The 15956-nt window shown below is 42.6% G+C and overlaps 1 protein-coding gene across 1 annotated transcript; it reads left to right on the forward strand.

The window, feature by feature from the left end:
• The first annotated feature begins 5916 nt into the window (after positions 1-5916).
• On the forward strand, positions 5917-6852 carry LOC143925579 (taste receptor type 2 member 40-like). The gene has a single exon (XM_077450055.1). It carries the CDS (start codon positions 5917-5919, stop codon positions 6850-6852), a length of 936 nt encoding a protein of 311 aa, XP_077306181.1.
• The last annotated feature ends 9104 nt before the right edge of the window (positions 6853-15956 follow it).

Consider the following 15956-nt stretch of genomic DNA (forward strand, 5'->3'; position numbering starts at 1 on the left):
CACTGGCTCCAGGGGCGTAACTATAGGGGGTGCAGCAGTCACGACCGCAACCGGGCCCTTTTGATGCAGGGGGCCCATGCAGCCCCCTTTACATATGGCCGGCAGCAGCATAGGCAGCTAGGGGTACCAGTGCACTATGCATACGGGTGGCTGGAGGTGGAGGGTGACTAGCAGAGCTCCATGCTCGACTATCGCACTGGCTGCTCTTTAGTTGTGCATTCCCCGCATGATCTGTTTACTCAGCCGGCTCCTCAGAGTACCCCTCTCCTGCTCCATGCATTGCCGCTCAGTCCGATGTTTGTTCTCCCCAGCCAGAGTCCCCCCCCCCCCCCGCGCTGAGTCCGGCCCACACTGCACTGCATACTTCTCCCGGGTAAACAAACTTTAAGCACACAGATGCAGTGCAGCCCTATGAGAGCCGGCTCCCCGGAGGACAATGCAGGCTTGTCTGCCAGCCCCCCTCCTCCCCCGTCATACACAGATGATGAAAGGTCTTTCTGGGAGATATGCTGATCGCTCGTCCAGCAAACTGGATGGAGCCCAGGCCAACATGGATGAGTGCGTGGCCTACAGCTTGGTCATGGTGAGTGAGAGGACCCCATCCCACACACACCATTACATACCCCCTCCATCTCCCCCTGGGGACAGGACCCCTTCTCACGTGGGGACAGGGACCCCCACCTCCCCTGGGGACAGGGACCCCTTCTCACCTGGGGGCAGTAACTTCATCTGCCCTGGAGAAAAGGACCTCATCTCTTCTGGAGACGGGGGCCCCATCCTGCCTAGGGACAGTGCCCCAATGGGGCACCTAAAAGTAAAAAAAAAAAAAATACTGATACCAGTGATAGAACTACAGGGCTCACAAAGGTCATACCTGTGACCACACCCTGGAGTTCCATCGCCAGACTTGGAGGGAAGGGCCCTGGCTGGGGTTCAGGGGGGCCCTTCATGGTTTCTTGCATCGGGGCCCTGAAGGTTCTAGTTACGCCACTGACTGGCTCTATGGATAATGACAAAAAGCTGCAATCACTAAAACCAAAAAAAAAGCTGTGCAAAATAAGAAAGAAAATGTGACTGTGCTATAAATGATAAAAGTGTATTAAAAATATATATGCAAGACTAAATGATTTACATACTCATGCCTCAAAATTCATCAAAATATCTCCACAAATTATTTAAAAAAAATGATCATCAAGAATAAAGCAAATAAATAGACCCCCTATGTGATAATATAATAAATAAATTATTATAAAAAAAAACCTTTATGAAAAATATTATACTAATTGTGGAAACAATATAACAACCGGGAAACTGGCGCTACCTATTTACCATGAACCCGAACAGGTTCTCATTCCACCTAAATGAAAACTAAAAAATATATAAAATATATAAAATATATAAAATATAATAACTAGGGTTTTTACCCGAAAAGCCCCAAAACTTTCCGGCTCCTATTGCTATTGAGCCCAGGAAGAGATACAGAAACAGCTCCACCCAGAAGCTATTAAGTCACACAATTTGTATAATATGTCTCCAAACCAACGCAAATCCTGTGAGAGAAGCTAAATATCAAGAGATAATAATGCTAACTGCGATTAATCGCACGGACGCATCAATGCTAAAGTTTGTCAACAATCTCCTCACTAGAATATAATATTGGAAGAACGACAACCTTAATTTCAAAATGTTGAAGAAAACATCCAGTGAAAAACAGGGAAAATTATCATGAAAGTACCAAGTGTAACAAAACTAGTATAAACTCAATGCGATTTTACCTTAAAATCGCATATGTGCTAAATTATAATTGTGCCAGTAATTTAATATATATTTTAGTGAAAAAATATAAAAGAAATGCAGATGCTATTATTTCTAAAAAAAAGCATAAACAATTCCAGGTGAAAAAATATATATATAAGTGAAAGATTATATATAAGAGACAACCTGATCCTATAGCACAGTCCCTAATAATAAAACTGCAAAAATTACCCTTGAATAATAAAATTAATAACACTCGTGAATAAAGAAAAATATATAAATGATTATAATAAAAATCAAAATAAAAAAATAATAATAATGGTCAAAAATAAAAATAAAAATAAAAAATAAATAAATAAAAAATATATATGATATTAATAAAAACTGAAAACAAAAAAATTGTCCAAAATATATGTTCAATAGTGCAATCCCAAGAAATGTTCATAAAGTGACTTTAGTGCTTCCTGTGCAATCTTCACCGTGACTTTCGTGCTCCCCCACAAGGAACCCCACTCACCAAAAGAAAGTACCCCTACAGGGGTTGTTCGCCTTCAGACTCAATCTCCCGATGTCCGGCTCTTTACCCCGTAGTTTGGTGATTGATCGTATCCAGAAGAAAGTTCCATATATCCTCATAAGAAAAAAATTGGAGTCTCCATAGTGTAATCCGTATAAAAAATCAATTTATTTTCACAAAAATGATAAAAAACATATAAAAACAGCAATAAAAAACAAAAACCAAAAATAAAAATTATATATATGACCACAACTCTCATATAATGAGAAAAAACTGTGGAGACGCAGTCCACCAAGAGAACTAATGTGTTAGTTCATCCGAATCTTCCGGTATTGCTCCAGAAAACAGCATGTGATTAGACAAAATAAAAGAAAAAGAAAAACGCTAATTCGCTCTCTGTCCCGGGGAAAACAGAAAAACCTCCTATCAATGGAACCACCTTTCAGGGCCAATGTCCCAGGATTTACCCTTATGAAGGTGGTAGTTCTATTGCTACACTTCCCCTTGGGATAGAGTCCTTATAGCGCAAATTTCAATATACCCGCGGATGCCGTACGGTGGATATGCAGCTTGCGCTCCACCTGCGTTCCAACCACCGTTGGCGATCCGGAAGTGACGTAATCAGCGTAACTCCGTCGAACGCGTTTCGTCATTGACGTCTTCAGCGGCGGTGTCACGCTAACACGTCCTGCATGTTAAATAGGAAAATCTCAGATAATCTAATTGGTCGTTATCCGGATTCAACACCCAATCATGCAACAGTGGAAAAAGCCCGATGTCCGAACGAATAAGACAGCAATCTCCTTATACAGACAGCAATCTCCTTATACAATAAGACAGCTATCTCCTTATACAATCCGAACGAATAAGATAGCAGTCTTCTTATACAATCCACCTATGGATCACATCCAATCCCAAGGCTTTAAAAAGCGGGGAAAGGACATACTAAGCGAAAGACCTAAAAATAAAACTACTAGTTTATGACAATATGTATATCATAGAATCGGAATAAATCTCCACCCACCATTTAGGTAAAATAACCCGAAGGATGATCTATCCCATGGGGAAATCTAACAGTAGTTTTACTTCTCCTTCCCTTATAGACCTTAATGGCCCTTTCTTACAGGATAGCTTATAGATATTTTAGACCCCTTCTCACCTGGGGGCAGTAACTTCATCTGCCCTGGAGAAAAGGACCTCATCTCTTCTGGAGACGGGGGCCCCATCCTGCCTAGGGACAGTGCCCCAATGGGGCACCTAAAAGTAAAAAAAAAAAAAAAAAATACTGATACCAGTTGTAGAACTACAGGGCTCTCAAAGGTCATACCTGTGACCACGCCCTGGAGTTCCACCGCCAGACTTGGAGGGAAGGGCCCTGGCTGGGGTTCAGCGGGGCCCTTCATGGTTTCTTGCATCGGGGCCCTGAAGGTTCTAGTTACGCCACTGACTGGCTCTATGGATAATGACAAAAAGCTGCAATCACTAAAACCAAAAAAAAGCTGTGCAAAATAAGAAAGAAAATGTGACTGTGCTATAAATGATAAAAGTGTATTAAAAATATATATGCAAGACTAAATGATTTACATACTCATGCCTCAAAATTCATCAAAATATCTCCACAAATTATTTAAAAAAAAATGATCATCAAGAATAAAGCAAATAAATAGACCCCCTATGTGATAATCAATAAATAAATTATTATAAAAAAAAAAACTTTATGAAAAATATTATACTAATTGTGCTTTTGATTCAATCAATAAAATGTTCAGTGTATCACTACCAATCATTGAATAAATAAATACATAAATAAAGAATCTTAAATCCTAAATTAATATAAATACTCCATGTCCATGCAATTCATGAAATTAAATAAAAACATAAATAAATATATGTGCAAACACAAAATGTTTGATAAAAAAAAAAGTGTCTCAAATAGCCAAACAAGTGCTGAAAATATGTATGAGATTTCACTCCACCATAAAACGTGTAATATCAACCCTTTTCTTCTCAAAAAAAGGGGGACCCCCACCCCTAGAAGAGTCTGGTATGGATTTTGGGTGGGACCCCTATGCCATTTTTTTTTAAATTTGATGCAGGGTTCCCCTTAATTTCCATATCAGACCCGAAGAGCCTGGTATTTTTTTTGTTTTGGATTTTGGTTCGGGGTTCCCCTTAATATTCATACCAGACTCAAAGGGCCTGGTAATGGACTGGGGGGGGGGGGGATCCCATGCACTTTTTTTCAATGGTTTTTATCTATATTGCATAGATCCGACAATTCATAACAGCCGCAATCAGTTTTAAATGACTTTTTTTCCTTTAGAAATGTCGTTTTGCTCTCGGACTGTTCTAAACACGGGAAAACTGCACCACTTTGCAGGCACACTATAGACACCCTCCAGGTACGATATTGCATTTTTATTGTTTCACTTTAAGCATTAAAATAATCACTGCTCCAGAAAAAACTTTTTTAAAACTTTTTTTTCAATGATACGTGTCCCCTGGGGCAGGACCCGGGTCCCCAAACACTTTTTTTATGACAATAACTTGCATATAAGCCTTTAAAATGAGCACTTTTGATTATTCACAACCGTGTCCCATCGTTGTTTGTGTGCTCTTGCCAAATTTTTTGCCTGTTCCCGTGTTCTGCTGCGAACCGAACAGGAGGGTGTTCGGCCCATCCCTAGCAGTAAATAACGTTACTATAAGCAAGCTTTTTACTGAATGAAACTGATTCATTCAGTTTGTTTTGTTGTAATTAGCTGCGATTGGTCAAAGCCAATCACATGGTACAAATGGGGCTGTGGGCGGCCCTGTCTGTACCATGTGATCACTGTGACCAATCACAGCTAGCAACACAATGAAAGAAAGCCATCCATTGTTTACAACTGTCATGCAATCTGGTGTGATTGGTCACAGCGGTCACATGGTACTGGTAGCGTGCCAGTACACTGTTCAGCCAGTGACAGATTGCACTGATGTGCAGCCTCGTGCTTTCTGAGAGGACGTTATATGACGTCCACCCAGAACAGTAAAGATGCTGCCAGGGCAGCACAGTTGTGTAGTGGTTAGCACTTTCACCTAGCAGCAATAGGATCACTGGTTCAAATTCCAACCACGACACCATCTGCCTGGAGTTTGCATGTTCTCCCTGTGCCTGCGTGGGTTTCCTCTGGGTACTCCGGTTTCCTCCCACACTCCAAAGACATGCTGGTAGGTTAATTAGACCTTGTCTATAAAAAAAACAAAATTGACCTTAATATGTTGTAATGTGTTTATAAGCATGTCAGGACCTTACAGAGTAAAGTACCACACAAAGACACAGATGGACTCTGGTGGCAAGAAAGTGCCCTGAAGCGATTCAGTTCACATAGGTAGTGCTATACAAGTCACTCACCACCTGGTTGTCATTCTGCTATAGGCCAGACATGAAGGTGTTAAAGTTTATATGAATTCCTGTTGGTTAAACTTTACTTTCGTGCATCAACTCAAAACAATCATCTGATATCCCTGTTTTCTTATGGAAATAAGTAACCAAAACTCTGAGACTATTTGCATCTGTAGAATAAGAGCGTATATAACTTCTCCGCACCCACTGGACACAGAAGCAGAGGCACTTCTTTCTTGAAGGTGTCACATTGAAAATGGCTTCTGCTGCAGACATCTTATTGACCACCATCACCATCGTACAAACCGGGACTGGCATCACCTTGAACACTGGCATTGTGTCTTTTAGCTTCCAAAGCTTGAGGAAACAACCTACCTTCAATCCAGCCAATGTCATCTACTTCACCATGGGGCTGGTCAACGCTTTCATGCAGTTGGTCCTAATTGCACAGAATTTAATTGTTTGTCTTTGGCCTCAACTATTTTTTATCAAAGAGATTGAATTGACCTTGACCTTTCTGATACTCAGTCTGATTTATTGTAGCTATTGGAATACGGGCTGGCTGTGTACTTACTATTGTACCAACATCAACAACTTCAGCCATCAACGTATCATTGGGTTAAAAAGGCTTCTTTCATCTTTCCTGCCACAGATTCTTCTACTATCAATGATCGGTTCAGTCGTTTTAAGTTTTGTGGCTATCTGGGTGGTGAATGTGGAATTTTTGGGGCAAACCTCAACAAACAGCACAGAGGACATCTCTGCGTACACGGCGCATGTGGTCATGCCTACGGAGTACATACTCATCGCCTCTTTCCTAGGCTGCATCCTACCCTTTGTTTTGACCTTTATCTCTACTGGAGTCACAGCTCTGAATCTTATAAAGCATATCCTGAAGATGAAGCAGAACATTTCAGAACATTCCCCTCCAAACCTCCAGGCCCTCATCAGTGCCACGAGAACTATGATCCTCTTTCTTACATTGTCTGCAATGTTTTATATAGCTGAGCTCTTGATGTTTTCAACAACTAAACGTTCAACCTCAGATGCTATAACTGTTCTCACCTGGGTCATATTCACATCGTTCCCATCAGTAGAAGGTGCCATCATTATTCAGGCCAACCCAAGGTTGAGGAAGATGATTCTGGAGAAGTTCTGTTCTAGGAGACAAAGCAGCAATGTGATAGACTGAGATAAGCCACAATCTATCTAAATGATTATCTTTTTTTTATATATAATTTATGTGTTTATTATATTTTCAACACAATCAAAATACAAACGGTCATTACACAAGGTAAGGCTCGGTTCACACTACTGCAACCTGAAAGTCTTATGCCGCGTACATACGGCCAGAATTTCCGACAACAAATGTTCGATGTGAGCTTGTTGTCAGATATTCCGACCGTGTGTAGGCTCCATCGGACATTTTCTGATGGCATTTCCAACAATGAAAACTTGAGAGCTGGATCTCAAATTTTCCAACAACAAAATCCTCTGTTGGAAATTCCGAGCGTGTGTGTAGACAATTCAGACGCACAAAGTTCCACGCATGCTCGGGATTACGCAAGAAGAGCCGCACTGGCTACTGAACTTCATTTTTCTCGGCTCGTCATACGTATTTGTAAGCCACCGCGTTCTTGGCGATCGGAATTTCCAACAACATTTGTGTGTATGCAATACAAGTTTAAGCCAACATCTGTCAAAGATAATTCCAGGATTTTGTTGTCGGAATGTCCGATCATGTGTACGCCACATAACGGTGCAATTTTGCCAGCCGGCTTTACTGGCGATTTGCTGGTGACTTGAGTTCTACTTTGAACGACCACAACATACAGGGGTATACAAGGTGATACTGACATTTAATCATATACATAGGTTGGAGTTGATGGACTTGTGTCTTTTTTCGACCTCAACTACCATATAACTTTGGTGTGAATTGATGCAATAAAGTTGCTTCTATACAGATGCTTATTGTGGCACCGTGCATTACATACTCTCTTGGACTCTTCAGAGAGAGTGTTTCGAGCACTACTGGCTCCTGAAGTCCTTTGTTACTTACTCCTGACCCCTGCATTCTGCTTTATATACCACTGAACTCTGCACCTCAAGTCACATGCCACTGACCCCCCCGAAGTCTGAAATACATACTACTGATCTCTGAACTTTGGAATACCTACTTATGACTCCTGCATTTTGTGTGCCCTATTACTGACCCCCTGTGTTGTGCTTTACATAATACCAACCTCTGAACTCTACAATACTTGCACCTGAACCTCCACACACTGGGTTGCATGCTACTGACTTCTGAGCTTTGAGTTACATGGTCCTGACCCCTGCACTCTGCATTACTACTGACCTCTAAACTCTGTATTATGTTTTCAATTCTTTTTTTTAATGAATTTTACTTAAGGATAACCTTACAAGATATAACATTCAAAGTCAATATATACTATATATATATATATATATATATATATATATATATATATATATATATATATTTTTTTTTTTTTTTTTTTTTGGGAGTTTTGAGAGAACCTTGGAAACATGTACATTAAGAGGTATTTAAAATATTTGTGGTACGTATATTTTAGGAGTAATATATTAAATATACATACCACAAATATTTTAAATACCCCTTAATGTACATTTTTCCAAGGTTCTCTCAAAGCTCCCGGAAAAACAAAAGTGATAATATTATTTATTGTGTATGAAGGGAGAGCCAGGGAGCCCCACTATTGGAAATCTCCCTGGATCCACCCCCCACACCCCCAATCTCCAACCAACAAATCACTACAAACAACAAAAATCCCTCAAAACATTCTCTTTTATTAACCATATACCCATATTATCTAGAATTGGTACTTTAAAAAAAAAAAAAAAAATTATAATTAAGGGGTGTATGCTGAGGCATCTGCATACCACTGACTCCCCAGTTCCACCCTATTCCTGTGTTCTCTTACTAAATATTAACCCCAATTGCACTACTCATATCCTAATGAGAGGGAAAAAAAGAGGGGGAGAGAGGGGGAGAAAATAGAGAAAAAAGGGGAGGGGGGGTCTGAGGTGGACAAGGGATAGCTACATAGTCAGACGGAGCTTAGTCCCTCGGTGCTAATCATCTATATACCGCACTCAAAGGGTATGCCCTGTCCTAACCCTCCTCGCCTCTTGAAGATTAGTCTCATTGCCCATATAACTCATATAGATTGTGGACTGTTTAAGCTCAAGCCAACTTCTCAGATACCTCAAATGTGTGGTTTGAACGCCGTTTACATATGTGGGCATGACTTACGTATGCGTTCACTTCTGCGAGAGAGCACGCGGGGACGGGAGCACTTTAATTATTTATTTTTTATTATTATTGTTAATTTAACTTTTATTTTTCTAGTTTCATGCTCACTTTTTACATTTTTTTTTTTGATCACTTTTATTTCTATTACAATGAACGTGAACATTCCTTGTAATAGGAATAGTGCATGACAGGTCCCCCTTACAGTGAGATATGGGGGGTAAAAAAGTCCCCAAATCTCACCTCTAGGCTGAGAAGCCTGAAATAAAAAAATAAAATAAAGATCCTGGCTTCCCAGCCAAGGCGCTGGCATTTTTTCAAATGCAGAGGAGGGGCGTGAGGTCATAACATCGCACCCCTGGCCTCCGAACGATCATAGGGACTCCAGGGACCATCTGGCCCACCTGAAATCTCTATGGTCAGCATCCAGCGCTGGTCGGTTCCTCCTCCGGATGGCAGGGGACGAGGCGGTAGAAGCACCGGAGGGCGGTGGGAGGAGGGGGACTTTCCCTCTCGCCGCCTGTAAGAACGACCAAGTGGCTAGACAGCCGTTATGATCATTCTTATGGTGAAGGGAATCGCCGGCTGAAAAAGAAGATATGCTTGTAAGTACACCCATCATTCAGATATCACCGCTCAAACCCGATGATGTCATATAACATTGGATGGGCGGGAAGCTGCTAACATGGGAATTCACATGTCAGTCGGATCCCAAGTCTCAGCAGTGTGAACTGCACCTAAAGGAAGGGTAATAATCACCTCTGTTACAGCTTAATAATATACAAGAGGTCAATTAATAGAGACCAAAGAAGCAATAAAAGACAGGAACTAAGCGTTACACATTATGTAACGATAATAAACACAAGGCACAGGAAAAGTAACGGGCACATAAGAACAATGCACACCAGAAGTAGAAAACATGCATCAAGAAACAGGATGGGCTAGGCTAGCTTTTTCTCCCATACCCTAAAAAATTCCACAAGGTTGTCGCCAGCAGTGGCAGTTAGGAAATCCATCCTCCGGATCTCAGCTATTATATTCAGTAATTGAGAAGGTGGGACAGATGAGAGTCAGCATAAAAGGATTCGTTCTCTTAGCAGCTAAGAGAATGCAAGAGATCAGCCGCTTAATTGATTTACTGACCTCGGAGAAAGGGAGGCCCGACAGATAATGAACAGGGTCTAATGGGGAACACATATTAAATAGACGTTGGAGTCAGGGCATTACACCAACCCAGAAGGGTTGTATCTGAGGGGCACAACCAAAAAGTTTGATATTAGGAACTTGACTTATGGCCTCCCCTCCAACACTGCGCTGACAGAGTAGGGTCTCTGTGTTTTAAAGTTGTAAATTCCAGTGGCGGCTCGTGCTCAAAATTTTTGGGGGTGCAAACAAACTGAAAAATACTAAAACCCTCCCATCAATTGCAGCCACTTGTGCCCATCATAAGCAACCATTATGCCTATCAAATGCAGCCACTTGTGCCCATCAAATGCAGCCACTTTTGCTCATCAATTGCAGCCACTTGTGCCAGTCAAATGCAGCCACTTTGCCCATCATGTGCAGCCACTTGTGCCCATCATAAGCAGCCATTGTGCCTATCAAACATAGCCACTGTGCCCATCAAATGCAGCCACTTGTGCCCATCATATGCAGCCACTTGTGCCCATCAATTGCAGCCACTTGTGCCTGTCAAATGCAGCCACTTTGCCCATCATATGCAGCCACTTGTGCCCATCATAAGCAGTCATTGTGCCTATCAAACAGCCACTGTGCCCATAAAATGCAGCCACTTGTGCCCATCGAATGCAGCCAATTGTGCCCTTCATAAGCAGCCAGTTGTGCCCATCAAATGCAGCCAATTGTGCCCATCATATGCAGGCACTTGTACCCATAATATACAGACATCATGCCCATAAAACGCAGCCACTGTACCTATCAAATGCAGACACTTGTGTCCATCATATGCAGCCACTTGTGCCCATCAAATGCAGCCACTGTGCCCATCAAATGCAGCCACTTGTGCCCATAATATGCAGCCATCTGTTCCCATCATATGCAGCCACTTGTGGTCATCATATGCAGCCATTGTGCCCATCAAATGCAGCCACTTGTGCCCATCATAAGCAGCCACTTGTGCCCATCATATGCAGCCACCTGTGCCCTCATATGCAGCAACGGTGCCCACCGACCCCCCCACTCATGGCTCTGGCAGTACCCAGCCCCCCGTGCGTGGCTCTTGTCAGCACCCAACTCCCTCCCCCGCGCATCTCTGGCAGCACCCCCCCTGAGCGCAGCTCTGGCAGCACACCACCCTGTGCATGCAGCTCTGGCATCACGGAACTAACAAAGGGGACTTACCGAAGCAGCTTCTCCAGCGTGTCTCCTCTGCTCCTCTTCCTAAGGGCCAGGTATTCAATGGGGGGTGCTTTGGTCAATCAGGAAACAGGTCTGCCGCCCTGTCTCCTGATTGGCGAGGAGTAAGGTTAGTGTGAAAATAGCTAAAATTAATTTGCTATCATCACACAATTGGGTGGGATCAGGGCGCACTCTCTGCGCCCCGAGCCTACCCTATTTTGAAGCCTGTTAGAGCCTTCGGCTCTAATCAGGTGCTTCAAAAAGTATCACTCCCTCCCGCTGCCGCTGGTAAGTTCTGGTAAAACTACCAAGGCTTCATCCCTATTAATTTTAGTAAACTATCCATTATTTAAACTAACTCTTCTCAGTGTTGCATCAGCACAGACAGCTCACGGGCTGTACATACATTTCATTCTGTAGTGAGAGTGCACAATTGGTCCTTAAAAAATATGGTTGCTGTTTAGGCCTTGATGGCTTTGCCACAGCCTTCCTGAGGGTCTAGACCAGGGTTCTCAAACTGGTGGCCCTCCAGCTGTTGCGAAACTACAAGTCCCATTATGCCTCTGCCTGTGGGAGTCATGCTTATAACTGTCGGCCTTGCAATGTCTGATGGGACTTGTAGTTTTGCAACAGCTGGAGGGCCGCCAGTTTGAGACCCCTGGTCTAGACAATCAAACCCTTCCACTTCATATTATGATATGTGGCTGCTCTACCACATCCCTGTATGAAAAAGCCCCTGTTCTCTTTGTATTGCATCCTTTATGTGAAATCCCTCGTGTTCCTGCCAGTCCCTCTCATTTTCTATTAAAAACTAACCACACTAGACAGGAGAGCACAACATGGTCAGTTATCTAGCTGTCCTGAGAGCTCAGATTGCTCTCTTCCAGTGATCAGACTTCTGCTAACATGTCCCCTCACCCTGTACAACCATTCACTGGGAAAACCAGTGTGTTGCTGCTATTCCTCCCCCTAGCTCTCTAAGCTCCTTATGCAACTGAGAACAAATAGAATGTGATCATTTATAACAAAAAGGGGGAAACAATGTGGTTTGGAATGTTTTTTTTTTATACTGTATAAATATAAACAAATGTTTTGCCTTTTATTTATTTTAAACTGAATGGGTTGTTTTACATGGTGATGGTTTACATATATCTTAATACTTTTGGGGTATCCCATACCTCCCTATCCATGTTTCTACTGCAATAAAATTACAGAAAGACATCCCCTAGAGTGTTTATTGAGCCGGAGTGAGAAGATGATGTTGTGTGCCTGGCTGCCTCTGTAAAAATTCTTGGCAATGAAACAGTTAAAACAGAAGTATGGGAATAATTTGGATGCTGCATCTGTCCCTTGCTGGCTCTAACGCTGATAACTGAGCGATCAAACACCTCTTATCACTCAGTTCTTAGAGCACCCTGAGCATAGAGCTGGTGACTGTCAGTCCTTGACTCTCTGCTTTGCCCCCCCCCCCATTCAAGCTCCATAGAGCACTGGGCTGTGGAGGGGGGCGGGAGCAGCTGGCTCAGGCTTTCGGCGGCTCCCTTAGAGGCTGAACCGGTTACCGGCCCAGACATGTTGGCACGTACCAGTCCAGACATATGGTCTAGATCTTGTCCAAGCCAGAACTGGCTCATTGATGTTAGCTGACAGCGGGCTTCGTCTGCTGAAAATGGGTCACAGGTGTGCAGAATAAACTGCATTGCTGTGATCTGCAGGAGAAGTACAGCCACATTACCTTTCACTGTACTTCTCCTTCAACCACTTGCCACCCGCCCAATTCCATATGACGTTGCAGATTTTTGATTGGTGATATCTGAATGATGGGTGCAGCTACAGGCATCATTCGGATATCTTCTTTTAGATCCAGTGATTCCCTTCACCATAAGAATGATCATAGCGGCTGTTCATCTGCTTAATCGTTCTTACAGGCGGCGGTAGGGGACGGATCTTCCCCTTGCCGATGCCCTCCGTTGCTTCTACCGACTCACCCATGCGATCGGTGAGCTAGAGAAGGTATCCGCTGGTGCCGGATGTTGATCATAGAGATTTCCGCCAGGCCAGATGGTCCCCGGAGTCTGTATGATCATTCGGAGGCCAGGCGCGATGCTATGACGTCACGCCCGGCCTCTGCATTTGAAAAAGGAAGCCGAGATCATTTTTTCTATTTTTTTTTTCAGAGGTAAGATGGGGGTACCTATAGTCCCCACATCTCACTGTAAAAAGGACCTGTCACACACTATTCCTATTTCAAGGGATGTTTTCTACAAACTAGAAAAAGTTAAGTAAAATTAGCAATAATAAAAAAAAATTAAGCGCCCCTGTCCCCGCATGCTCGCTCACAGAAGTGAACGCATACGTAAGTCGCGCCCGCATATCTAAACAGTGTTAAAACCACACATATGAGGTATCACCGTGAACGTTAGAGTGAGAGCAATAATTCTAGTACTAGAGCTCCTCTGTAAAGCCGCGTACACACGGGCGGACTGTCTGTCCAACTTAGTCCGCTGAAACACATTTCAGCGGACAATCCGCTCGTGTGTGGGCTTCAGCGGACTTTTTCAGCGGACAGTCTGGCGGACTAAGTATTTCGGAATTTCCGTAATACAGTCCGTCCAACTTTGGTTTCAGCGGACAATCCGCTCGTGAGTAGGCTAGTTGGACGGACTAAGTATGGCGCATGCTCAGAAAGGATTTACACGGCGGAAGGTTGCATTGCTGTGTATTGGACATCCTATTTCTAGTCCCGTCGTACGTGCTGTACACGTCATCGCGCAAGTTTTCAGCGGACTGTTCGTTCATCGTGTGTGGTCAAGTCCGTTCATTCAAAAGTAGGACGGACTGTCCGTCGGATTGTCTGACGGACTTAGTTGGCCAGACAGTCCGCCCGTGTGTACGCGACTTAACTCAAAATGTGTAACGGGTAAAATACATTTTTATTGCTGCCTATGAGGATTTTCAAGTATCATATTTTGGCGCCATTCTACGAATGTGTGAAATTTCGAAGCGTGGCATGTTAGGTATCTATTTAGTCAGTGTAATATCATCTTTCACATTATATTAAAATATTCTGCAAACTTTACTGTTTTTTGTTTTTTTAATGCATTACACGTTTTTTTTTCATTTGAAAAATGACTGCGTGAGATGAACAGTTGCAATGACCACCATTTTATTCTCTAGGGTCTCTGCTAAAAAAAACACAAAAAAAAAACACATATATAATGTTTGGGGGTTCGTTGTAATTTTCTAGTAAAAAAAAATATGATTTTTACATGTAGGAGAGAAATGTCAGGCCGCGTACACACGGGCGGATTGTCCGCCCAACTAAGTACGTCAGACAGTCTGACAGACTGTCCGTTGTACTTTTCAATGAACGGACTTGACCACACACGATGAACGAACAGTCCGCTGAAAACTTGCGCGATGACGTGTACAGCACGTACGACGGGACTAGAAATTCGACGTCCAATACACAGCAATGCAACTTTCGGCCGTGTAAATCCTTTCTGAGCATGCGCCATACTTAGTCCGTCCAACATGCCTACACACGAGCGGACTGTCCGCTGAAACCAAGTTTGGACGGACAAAATTACGGAAATTCCGTAAGACTTTGTTCGTCAGACAGTCCGCTCAAACAGTCCGCTGAAGCCCACACACGAGCGGATTGTCCGCTGAACTGTGTTTCAGCGGACTTAGTTGGGCAGACAATCCGCCCGTGTGTACGCGGCCTCAGACTTGGCCTGGGTGGCGAGGGGTTAAATGACAGCAGCTCCTGTGAGGGTAAGCTAGGAAATCTTTAGCAAAGCAAACATTTTACTGTTTTTCTTCTCATTAGTAAAATCAGCTGGTTTGTATTATGTTACAATGTAACCCAAAGCCTCAACATTTGAATAGGAGGATATCAGATCATTTCCATAGTAAGCACAGCTTGTTTAGTTGGACAAAATCACTCAAAAGAATCACATGAATACTAATACAATAAAAAAGAGAAATATTGGAGTACTAATGTCCACAATCTCTCTGTAGTCCTAGACGTAAAACAAGGTCCCTCCTCACAACATGAAATCGAAAGGAGTCTTGCATTTGCTGTTAGTAAAACAATGTATATGTAATTACCTTTTTCATGCACATAAGTGCAAAACTTTCAGTTTGAAAGAGAAATCACAGAGTATTTTCTGTATCTATATATCGGAGTTTTACCTGTAATTTTCACAGGGAAGTCATTTTTGGTGTGACTTTTACATTTCTATTTTTGTTGGTGTTCTGTATTTGCTATTATTTCATATGTAAATTTCTTAATGTTCCTCTGCTGAACAATACATGAAATAAAAATAAAGAATCAGTACAGAATATATTGTTTTCACTCAGATTGAACGGAATTATAGACTTGCACTGAACTAAGAAAGATAAAACAAAACTGAATCAAATGCTTTGTCATCATTCAAGGTGAGCGTGACGGAACGGTCCATCACCCGACTCGGGTGCTTTCATCAAGATATACAGGAGCTTCCCCCAGTCTGGAGCCAGGAATCAAGTATGATAGCTGAATATTGCACCCAAGATACTAGACAACACTAGCTTAGATACAAACTGGGACTCTTTATTGTTAATTCACGCTGAATACAGTATATAGCACACCAGATCAGGTA

This window comes from Lithobates pipiens, unplaced genomic scaffold (genome assembly GCF_037356315.1).
Source record: "Lithobates pipiens isolate NorthernLeopardFrog02 unplaced genomic scaffold, aLitPip1_a1.2 Scaffold_22, whole genome shotgun sequence".
Classification (NCBI taxonomy): domain Eukaryota; kingdom Metazoa; phylum Chordata; class Amphibia; order Anura; family Ranidae; genus Lithobates; species Lithobates pipiens.